The 9,383-nt window shown below is 58.5% G+C and overlaps 2 protein-coding genes across 5 annotated transcripts; one reads left to right on the top strand and one right to left on the bottom strand.

Moving 5' to 3' along the window:
• Nucleotides 1-169: 169 nt before the first annotated feature.
• Znf513 (zinc finger protein 513) lies at nucleotides 170-3,350 on the top strand. Of its 4 annotated transcripts, none has more exons than XM_076559287.1 (4): nucleotides 170-187; nucleotides 740-895; nucleotides 1,710-2,297; nucleotides 2,384-3,350. In XM_076559287.1, the coding sequence occupies exons 2-4, from the start codon at nucleotides 871-873 to the stop codon at nucleotides 3,208-3,210; spliced, it is 1,440 nt and encodes a 479-aa protein (XP_076415402.1). In that variant the 5' UTR covers nucleotides 170-187; nucleotides 740-870; the 3' UTR covers nucleotides 3,211-3,350. The 4 variants fall into 4 exon arrangements, with proteins under 4 accessions (XP_076415402.1, XP_006995579.1, XP_042123223.1 ...); XM_006995517.4 differs by lacking the exon at nucleotides 170-187 and adding an exon at nucleotides 331-484; XM_042267289.2 differs by lacking the exon at nucleotides 170-187 and adding an exon at nucleotides 533-655.
• Nucleotides 3,351-3,637: 287 nt separating this feature from the next.
• Nucleotides 3,638-9,380, bottom strand: Snx17 (sorting nexin 17). Its single transcript, XM_006995518.4, has 15 exons — nucleotides 9,035-9,380; nucleotides 8,520-8,594; nucleotides 7,489-7,606; nucleotides 6,942-7,006; nucleotides 6,582-6,692; nucleotides 6,396-6,486; nucleotides 6,171-6,258; nucleotides 5,858-5,927; nucleotides 5,480-5,572; nucleotides 5,178-5,381; nucleotides 4,793-4,918; nucleotides 4,588-4,665; nucleotides 4,365-4,439; nucleotides 4,232-4,273; nucleotides 3,638-4,149 (listed from the first exon to the last, which is right to left on the bottom strand). Exons 1-15 carry the CDS (start codon nucleotides 9,299-9,301, stop codon nucleotides 4,042-4,044), a joined length of 1,611 nt encoding a protein of 536 aa, XP_006995580.4. The 5' UTR covers nucleotides 9,302-9,380; the 3' UTR covers nucleotides 3,638-4,041.
• Nucleotides 9,381-9,383: the final 3 nt, after the last annotated feature.

Here is a 9,383-nt window from a genome sequence, read left to right as displayed (position 1 = left end):
TAGCTCGCACGCAGAGGGGCGGGGTGCCGCCTGCCTGCCTGGCCGGCCGCCTTCCTCCGGCCGCCTCCCATTGGTCGGCTCGCCGAGCAGCGCAATCACTTCCCGGTCACGCTGCGGCCGCGCTCCCGTTGTGCATCCCACGAACTACGCGTCCCGTGCGGCTGTGCGGCGGCGGAAGCGGAAGCGGGTACGGAGGTACCAGCTGGTCTCCGGAGGGGGATAGGGGGCTCCATGAATGGAAGCGGCGGCGGCGACGGGAGCGACCTGAGCTGGGCTCCGGGGCCGGGGCCGGGGGCTGCCCAGGGCCCGCAGCGCTGTATGGGGGCGGCTCGAGGACCCTGAGAGCGAGGGCCGGCGGCTGGGCCGGGCGGGGAGGGGCGGGGCCGGGCGGCCTCGGGCCGGAGGCGCGTCGGGCTGGAGCCGGTCACGATGCCCCGGAGGAAGCAAAGCCACCCGCAGCCCGTGAAATGCGAGGGGGTCAAAGGTCAGGGGTCAGGGGCCCGGAGCGGGGAGGAACAGGGGTGGGGTCAGTATCGTGGGCTCAGGTCAGGGCGGAGGGGCGCTCCTGAGGTTTGGGGGCGGGCGAGCTGGGCGCCCAGCCACCTACCCAAAGTACCAAGGGAGCCCGAGAGGGTCACCGAGTGCGGGAAGTGCGGTTAGTTCACGATGGCCCGCTCCCTGGCCGGGGTCGTGGGCACGGCCCGGGAGGGAGATCCCACCAGCACCCTCCTCTCTCTAGTGGACACTGAAGAGTCCTTCGACGAGGGACCCGGGGCCCTGGTGTTGGAGAGCGATCTGCTACTAGGCCAAGATCTGGAGTTTGAGGAGGAAGAGGAGGAGGAGGAAGGGGACGGCCACAACGACCAGCTCATGGGCTTTGAGAGAGACTCGGAAGGTGTGTTTAGGGGTGGGGGTTAGCGATTAGTGGCTGTTGGTGGTGACTTGAGCCTCGTAGAAGTCAGCGCCAGTGGCCGAAACACCACTTCCTGCTGCAGCCTAGGACTGGCTTGGCTTCACACTTGATCACTTGGGTTGCTTAGGGGTCCCGGCGGCACTTGGCCGGGGTGGCATGGACACAAAGGTGGGTCGGTGCCCTTTTAGTAACCTTGCCCCTGGCCCATTCCTTGTGTGTGCACCTCAAGAGGTTCTTGGAAGGGGCGTGTGTGAATAAAGCCGCCCTTAACTCTTGCATCTGCAGCAGCAGACCCTTTGTGCGGAGAGGTTTCAGGTCTCGCTTTTCTTCCTGAGTATCTGTAAGTCAGGGAGTGAACCCCTTTGCCCCCATGTAAAGAAGCTGCCATTTCTGTGTTGAGTTGCATTACATTGTTTCCACTTTCTCCAAATTGTGCTTCCTGAGATGGGTTTCATTTTATGATCAGCCTTATACAAAAACCAGTGCTTACTAAACCGATCTCAGGGTCTTTTGTACTTTTACTTTTCTTATCAAGATTTAACGTTTCACATCGGTCTACACCCCTCTTCGAGCCCTTGATCTTTTCCATTCAGCGGAAGTGGTGTAGGTCCGCCCGTGTCAGTCATTAGGCTCAGAGAGGTGGTCAGAAAGTAGGGAGACCTAGATTCCTGGGGGAGATCTAAAGGTTTGGTTTGGTTTTTCACATGAAGGGTGGGGCTGGTAAGTGAGGCCAGAAACGAGAACTTGGTCTTGAACCATGTTTCTTCCCCCCCACCCCTTATTTCTGTCTCACCAGGAGACTCCCAGGGGGCCAGACCTGGACTTCCCTACGGGCTGAGCGACGACGAGTCTGGGGGCGGCCGGGCACTGAGTGCGGAGAGCGAAGTTGAGGAGCCAGCCCGGGGTCCAGGGGAGGCCAGGGGTGAGAGGCCAGGCCCAGCCTGTGAGCTGTGTGGGGGGCCGGCAGGTGAGGGGCCGTGCTGTGGGGCAGGAGGGCCGGGTGGGGGGCCCCCGCTGCCCCCCCGACTGCTGTACTCGTGCCGTCTCTGCGCCTTCGTGTCCCACTACTCGAGCCACCTGAAGCGGCACATGCAGACGCACAGCGGGGAGAAGCCGTTCCGCTGCGGCCGCTGCCCCTACGCCTCGGCCCAGCTCGTCAACCTGACGCGACACACCCGCACCCACACTGGCGAGAAGCCCTACCGCTGTCCCCACTGCCCCTTTGCCTGCAGCAGCCTGGGCAACCTGAGGCGGCATCAGCGCACCCACACGGGGCCTCCCACGCCTCCCTGCCCGACCTGTGGCTTCCGATGCTGTGCTCCACGACCGGCCCGGCCCCCCAGTCCCACGGAGCAGGAGGGGACCATGCCCCGGCGATCGGAAGGTAAAAGGCAGACCACCGGGGATCCCGGGACGTGGGTGGGGAGTGAGACACTTGGACTCACGGCCCACGTCTCCTTGTTCCCACAGATGCTCTGCTCCTTCCAGACTTGAGCCTCCATGTGCCACCCGGTGGTGCCAGTTTCCTGCCCGACTGTGGGCAGCTGCGGGGTGAAGGGGAGGGTTTGTGTGGAACTGGATCAGAACCACTGCCGGAGCTGCTGTTCCCTTGGACCTGCCGGGGTTGTGGTCAAGAACTGGAGGAGGGTGAGGGCGGCCGGTTGGGAACTGCCATGTGTGGGCGCTGCATGCGAGGAGAGGCCGGAGGGGGTGCCAGCGGGGGACCCCAGGGCCCCAGTGACAAAGGCTTCGCCTGTAGCCTCTGCCCCTTTGCCACTCACTACCCCAACCACCTGGCTCGGCACATGAAGACTCACAGTGGTGAGAAACCCTTCCGCTGTGCCCGCTGTCCGTACGCCTCTGCCCATCTGGATAACCTGAAACGGCACCAGCGTGTCCACACAGGAGAAAAGCCCTACAAGTGCCCCCTCTGCCCGTACGCCTGTGGCAACCTGGCCAACCTCAAGCGTCATGGCCGCATCCACTCCGGTGACAAACCGTTCCGGTGTAGCCTCTGCAGCTACAGCTGCAACCAGAGCATGAACCTCAAACGCCATATGCTGCGACACACGGGCGAGAAGCCCTTCCGCTGCGCCACCTGCGCCTACACCACCGGCCACTGGGACAACTACAAGCGCCATCAGAAGGTGCATGGCCATGGGGGTGCAGGAGGGCCCGGCCTCTCTGCCCCCGAGGGCTGGGCCCCACCTCATAGCCCCCCCTCGGTTCTGAGCACTCGGGGTCCGGCAGCCCTAGGTGCTACTGGTAGCAGGGCTCTCCATACAGACTCACCTTGAACTAGGTTCTTTGACCCGGGGCCCTAGGAATTAGCCCCGCCTCTCCTGCATTTTATACAGATGGACTAGAAATCACCTTCCCCTTCCTCCCCCGCTGGCCAGGGGCTCCACACAGACTAACCTAGGCACTATATGGACCAGCCTGAATCCCACGGGCAGGGGGCCATATGGACCAGGGGGCTTGGTCTTGGCTCATGTTCTTAATGAGCTCAGCGATCAGGCCCTTGGATTCACCGCCACCGCTCCCAGGGGCCATGGATGAACTGGCTGGGGGACCGCCCAGCCTCTCACCTGTTTAACTTATTTCAGTGCTTTATAATAAAGGAAACACTAACAAAGCCATGTCTACGCTGGATTGGCAGTGGCAACAAGCCTCCCCCTGAGCACGGCCCTTGCTGAGAGAGGGGCGGTGAGAGGGAACCAGAGGTAGGCAGCAGTCAGGCCGAGTTTAATGACGGGGAGCTGGTCAGACCATCCACAGACCTCTGCCCACCCTTTGCCCATGGCCTGGCCCTAAGAAGCCAGAAGCAGCCCGTGGGGGAGCAACAGTTCCTCCCCAAGGCAGGCAGCCATGGTCCCTTGGACTTTGTGCAAAATACTAAATGCTAATTTGGCATCGAGGGCCAGCTCTTGAGAAAGAGACAGTGATCTTTTGTGTAGCCAGCCCAGGAAAAGGGAAGGTAGGTTAGGAGGCCCCTGGCCAAGAGGACAAAAAAAAAAGGAGAAGTGGGAAGGGACTAGGAAAAGACTCCCCTAACTTGGGAGCATAGGCACAGGGCGAGTCTGTGGGCATCTCCTCGGGGCAGAGGGCAGACGTCCAGGCAGCTGACATTACAGATCCTCGTCTCCGATGCCCTCGAAGGCGAAATTGCCGTGGACGGCACTGGCGTCGGTGCTGGGACTGCCGATCCCCCGCAAGCTCACAGCACTCAGCTTACTCTGTAACAGAGGTGGGCAGGGGGGGGTCAGGGGGCGGCAGCCCGTGAGCCCCTGTAGTCAAACCTCACAACCCGGAACTCACTGAGAGTTTGACCATGGACTCCCGGCTGGCATCAGGCGACTCCTGGGGAAAAAGGAGGCAGAGCAGTTAGATGAGGAGCGGAGGGAAGGCGAGGCAGGGCTGGGAGCCAAGGCGCTGACTGACGTCCACTTACAAGCAGTGGCGGGGACTTGACCGCTTGCTGGCTGTCTGACCGCCGCAGGGGACCCCCCACTCGCCGCCGCAGCATCTGAGGACAGACCCAAGTGCTGACAAAGGCAGGAAGACTCCTCAGAGCCCAGCCACTCCCCTCCCTCCCGAGAGGAACCTCCCTCCCTGAACACAACAGGAGAGCACAAAACCACGCGGCCGGCCGCCGGGTCTCTGGTGCCGTTTACCTTCCTGATACTGCCCCCGGACTTCTTCACCATCAGCTCATCCACCATGGACTGTAAGCAGATGCTCATCATGATAGCCTGAGGGGAGGAAGAGAGCTCGCTCAGTCTGACTGGAGACCTCATCCCTAGCCAGATCTCCTGACACGAGGACGCCCACTCACATGGAGTCCTGGAAGCCTAGACCTGGGGACCTACGGGCTCACACCTGTGGGCTGGTGATGGTGACCCACTGTAGACGGTCCTTGCTCATGAGGTATTCAAAAGCCAGTTCCAGGCGCACCTCACCCCGGCCCCGGCTTGGACTGCTCGTGCCGCCACTGGGAAGCGGCACCTGAAAGAGGAACAGGGCTCGAGCTGAGTTCATTTTGGCCAAGTTGTGGATCGCTGCAGCCTGGAACCTCAAGGCTCGCCAGGTCCCATCTCAGAATGTCTCCCCCTCTCATCCCAGCTCCCAGAAGAAAGCCAGGCGTGCTCATCCAAGCCCTTGGAACGCTGAGGCAGGAGGATCACGGATGCCTTAGCGACACAGTTCCAGCTCAGTAATAGGAACGTGACTAGAAGTTGTCTCACGAGACTAGAGAACGACTCACGGAGGAGGTGACCCGCCAGCATCGCATGCGGGTGACCCGGAAGGAGCCTTCTCGGAGCTGCTGGCCAGGCAGCCGCAGCTGGAGACTGAGCTCACTGTTGCCTGCGCTGACCACCACGGGGCAGTCCTTCTCTGGAAAGTCAGCCACGCAGGCGTCAAAGCGCAGGTAGCCGTAGTGCCGCAGAGTTTGGGCCAGCCGCAAGAACTGAAAAAAAAAAAAAAACGGTCACCAAGAGTGGTCAGGTCCAGAGGGGGTAGGTAGCTCAGACTTACCCTTGCAGGGAGACGAGGCAAAAAGCTCACCTCCTTCTTGGAGACTTTCTCCTGCAGGGATTTGAGCTGCCGCTGCTGCTCTTTGGTGACCAGGATCCAGCCGTGCTCGATGTCCGACACGGTCTACATACAGCGGAGACAGTGAACGGGAGGGGGGGCTCCCGGTTAGTGCTCCAACGACGTGATCAAAGTGAGCTCTGTCAGCCTGACCACGCTCGGAGGGCCATCCGCAGCGAGACCTTGACCGTATCAGATCAGCGAGGCCAGGCTGTGCCAGGAGCTCTGATAGAGAGTTATTATTCTAGGAACCTCCCCCTGAACTGGGAACCAGAGACGTGGAAGGAGTTTTCTTGGTTAAGTGGAGTGTCGCAGTCATTTCAGGGCAAGGGTTCAGAGGCAGAAGCTCACCTGAGCATAAAGCAGGTTCAGGCCAACCCGGTTCTCCATGACATCGTCATCATAGGCAGAGTCCCAGTAACTGTGAGGCCAAGGGACAGAAATGAGTCATAGGGCTAACCTGGGCTAAGGCAAAGGTAGGATGGAAAATGGGCAAGCAGAAGCAGTTCCAACTATGGGCTCATCAATAATGGGTCAACGGCAGAAGGGTGGGAGCTGTGGGGAAAACCTCCAGCATCACCCTCCCCCCCCCCAGATAAAGCTACCTCCGCGTGTGGCCCAGCAATCCAACCCAGGCCCTCTCCCACTTAGGCCCAGCCCTGACCTCTTTCTGAGCACAATCTTATACTCGTGACTCCGCAGACTAGTGACAGATACGTAAGGCAGCTCAAACTCCTGCAGCTTCCGTACAACTACGGACGAAAAAAGCAGAGTGTGGTCAGACTCAAGAGGAAGGGAGACCAGTGGAAGTGCTCGGAGGAAATGTCCCGTCCTGGCAAGAGGCAGGCGGGACTCGCTGGCGGAAGCAGTAAAGGCCAGAGGCACTCACAAGAAAAGGCTCCATCCTCTTTTTCTCGAACAAGGAAGAGACTAAAATACCCGATCAAGTCATCTGGAAGATCCAGCTTTGCAGCCACAGCCTGGGAACAGGAAGTACAGCTTATCCAACCAGCTAGTTCTGGTGCAGGACCGGGTGTCCACTGGGCAGAGGGGCTGTGCCCAACATGCACCTCACCTCCAGGACATCTTCGGTCTGATCGGAAGTCAGCACATTGACCAGAACTTTCTGTCCATTGCTGAGAAGCACTTCCAAGGAAACCTCCTCTGTGGGGACTTGCTGCGTCTCCTGTATGGACAAATAAGGACGGGAGGCACCACCCTGTTATGTAGGTCTAGGGTCCAGCTCAGATGCACCCTAACTTCCTAACCCCCTCTGGTATCATTCTGAAGTTCAGGCTGGGCTTCCCTTAACTTCAATGGTGCAACAGAAGCTTTGTTCCATTAAAAAAAAAAAAAACAAAAAAACATGCCAGGTAATAACTGTAATTAAAATGACATGGTCCCCCATCAGCTCTTTCTCTTAAATATGGGTTACCTGTTGGGCCCGACGTAGAAAACTATTAAAGGTCTCACTGCTCCCAAGCAATGGGTCTTGCCGAACTGTGGGGTCAAGAGAAGGATATTCAAGTAACTCAGGACTCACTCTTGGCTTCCCCGAGTCCTCCTCTCCGTAGGTCCCCCAACCCCATTTCCTAGGCTGATGGTGGCCTGCCACATCCCCCAGCTGGCCTCACCTCACCTCTGTTTGCATAAATTCTTCACCTGCCCCACCCCTGGCCGCCATCTAAGCTGAGTCCAGGCTACAGAACTAGGGAAGTAACAATGACGGTCATCTAAAGCATATCAGATACAGAGCTCTCCCCGCCAATCTGAAGTACTCTTACAACTAGTGTCATCCTAGTATCTCCAGGTTGCCTTACTAGTCTGGAGTTTCAAATCCGCGCTGGCTATTCACTCTGCTAATTAGGTAACACTAGACAGGAGGCTTCCAAACGCTGTTATTACGGGGCATATGACAGTCATCTGACTCTCTCTGTCCCCGGGGGTCCTCAAAACAGCCTAGAGTTCATCCGTCCACTCACCAGCTTGCATGTATTTCTCTAACTGCTCACGCCTCTGTTCTACCTCTGCAGGCGTCAGAGAGAAAAGCTTCTTTGGGGGGAATGCAGGAAGCACGTTGGCCCCATACTCCTTCCGAAGCTGCGCGGAGAGAGAGAGAGAAAATTCTTCCCATAAACACAGAAACCGAGAGGTGGCATATGAGACTCACCACATCCTCCTGGGTTCCTCTAACTACTATTAGTGGTCATCCGAGAAGAAGTTGACTTGGGCAGAGTCAGGATCTATCTCATGGATCTTGAGCATAAATTTTATGTATTGATGTGCATAAGCACCTTCACATTGTAGGGTGGGTTTTCATAGGGTCCAGGAGCCCTTTGATTTATCTAGCAAGACTGTTCATTGAACCCTCACAGGAAGTAGAGAACATTTATAGGGAACAGTCATATGCACAAATAATAAAGTCACAATATGCTCAGACAGTGTGTTGAAGGGACTTTGCTGATTAAACAGTCTATTTTTCATTGGGAGAAACTGAGACCTGTAGAAATGAGGTAATCTGCTCAGGAACTTGTGACAACTAGTTGTCAGCAGAACCAGGGCTCTCTACAAAGTTAAACACAGAGCTCACCATCTGGCGAGGAAGGGAAACACTGTATCACAGATCCGTGACACCGAAAGAAGCCAAGAAACAAGGAAATCGGTGAAGGATTTGTATTAAGGAAGGAAAGGAATTTCTAGGTTGTAGCTTAGGTGACGAGAGGAATGTGCTTGTGGGTTCGCGTTTTTCCCCACACAGGGGCAAAAGCTGAAAAAGCAGTTAGCTCAGAAAAGAAGGAAAGGTGGACGTGATTATAGGGAGGAGCAGGAACTGTGAGACACAAGCTGCTGGGGGAGTTCCCGAAACGTCACGATAACAAGGCACACCTCCCACTGTGGCAGTGATTAAAGGGGAATGCAATGAAAGGGGAGTAATGTCCATGGGTGTGGGGCGGGGGGGTGGGGTGGGGTGGGGGGCTCGAAGCTGCATCTGGAGAGGGGCTTTTCCTCCCACCTGCTCGTGCAGCCCCAGGAGCTGGCTGTAGCGCACCCGACAGTGCAGGACTCCATTCACGTGAATGTTATAGGCCTGAGGACACAAAAAAGCAGGCAAACATCTCAGGGTCGAAGTCCGAACCACCTCTTGCCCCCCAGAAACCTGGCCCGAAGTTGCTTGACAGATCCGTCCGTGGAATCGTGCCGAGACTTCCCGGGATTTAGCCTATCTTCCCCCCCCCCCCCACCCCGCACACGCCCCCAGGGCCAAGATCCAAGCAGAAGGCCCAGGTTCTGGGGAAACTCGGACGCTAGTGCGGCAGCCTCCCTCCCGGAGATGACAGCCATGTCCACCACCGGTCGCGGCCTGGCCGGGGGAAGCAATCGCCCAAAGGAACCGATGGGAGCTTGGGATGACTTCTGTACGAAGCTGAGACAGGAGAGAGGGCTCCCCGGGAGGTTCGAAGGCTGGAGGCCGCCCCGAGGGCTCCGGCCCGTTATCCCCGCCCCGGCCCAGCTCTAGCAGCTCCTCACCACGTAGGCGGAGCCGCCGCTGTCCCCGCTGCGGGACTCGGTTTCGGGAATGGAAAAGTGCATGTTCCCCCTAAGGCAGAGCTCCGGCACGACCAGGGCCGTGGCGGCTCCGTTCGCTCGACTCCGCCACTCAGCGCGTCTCCGCAGCCCAGCTCGCCATTTTGGGGGGCCTGAACTCCGAGGTGGGAAGGCTGTTGGACGTCGGCTCTGCGAGCAGCCACCTCGGCATGCCGGGAGCTGTAGTCGAGGGCCAGAGACGCTGCTCATTGGCAACCCGAGGTCCCGTGGTCCTCACCGCGACCCGTAGTCCGGGGCGGGCCCCGGTGCACGCCGGAAGTTGTAGTCCGCC

Source organism: Peromyscus maniculatus, chromosome 22 (assembly GCF_049852395.1).
Source record: "Peromyscus maniculatus bairdii isolate BWxNUB_F1_BW_parent chromosome 22, HU_Pman_BW_mat_3.1, whole genome shotgun sequence".
Lineage (NCBI taxonomy): Eukaryota > Metazoa > Chordata > Mammalia > Rodentia > Cricetidae > Peromyscus > Peromyscus maniculatus.
The sequence above is the reverse complement of the archived record's forward strand: the minus strand, read 5'-3'. Positions and strand labels throughout refer to the sequence as shown.

Bases quoted from the DNA above. Each gene is read 5' to 3' on its own strand.
- Znf513 (XM_076559286.1), top strand. From the start codon at position 667: ATGGCCCGCTCCCTGGCCGGGGTCGTGGGCACGGCCCGGGAGGGAGAT. The intron at 896-1,709 runs GTGTGTTTAGGG...CTGTCTCACCAG, and splicing joins CTTTGAGAGAGACTCGGAAG to GAGACTCCCAGGGGGCCAGA. The intron at 2,298-2,383 runs GTAAAAGGCAGA...TTGTTCCCACAG, and splicing joins CATGCCCCGGCGATCGGAAG to ATGCTCTGCTCCTTCCAGAC.
- Snx17 (XM_006995518.4), bottom strand. From the start codon at position 9,301: ATGAGCAGCGTCTCTGGCCCTCGACTACAGCTCCCGGCATGCCGAGGT. The intron at 7,607-8,519 runs GTGGGAGGAAAA...CTCTCCGCGCAG, and splicing joins TCCTGGGGCTGCACGAGCAG to CTTCGGAAGGAGTATGGGGC. The intron at 6,487-6,581 runs GTGAGGTGCATG...TCCTGTTCCCAG, and splicing joins AGACCGAAGATGTCCTGGAG to GCTGTGGCTGCAAAGCTGGA.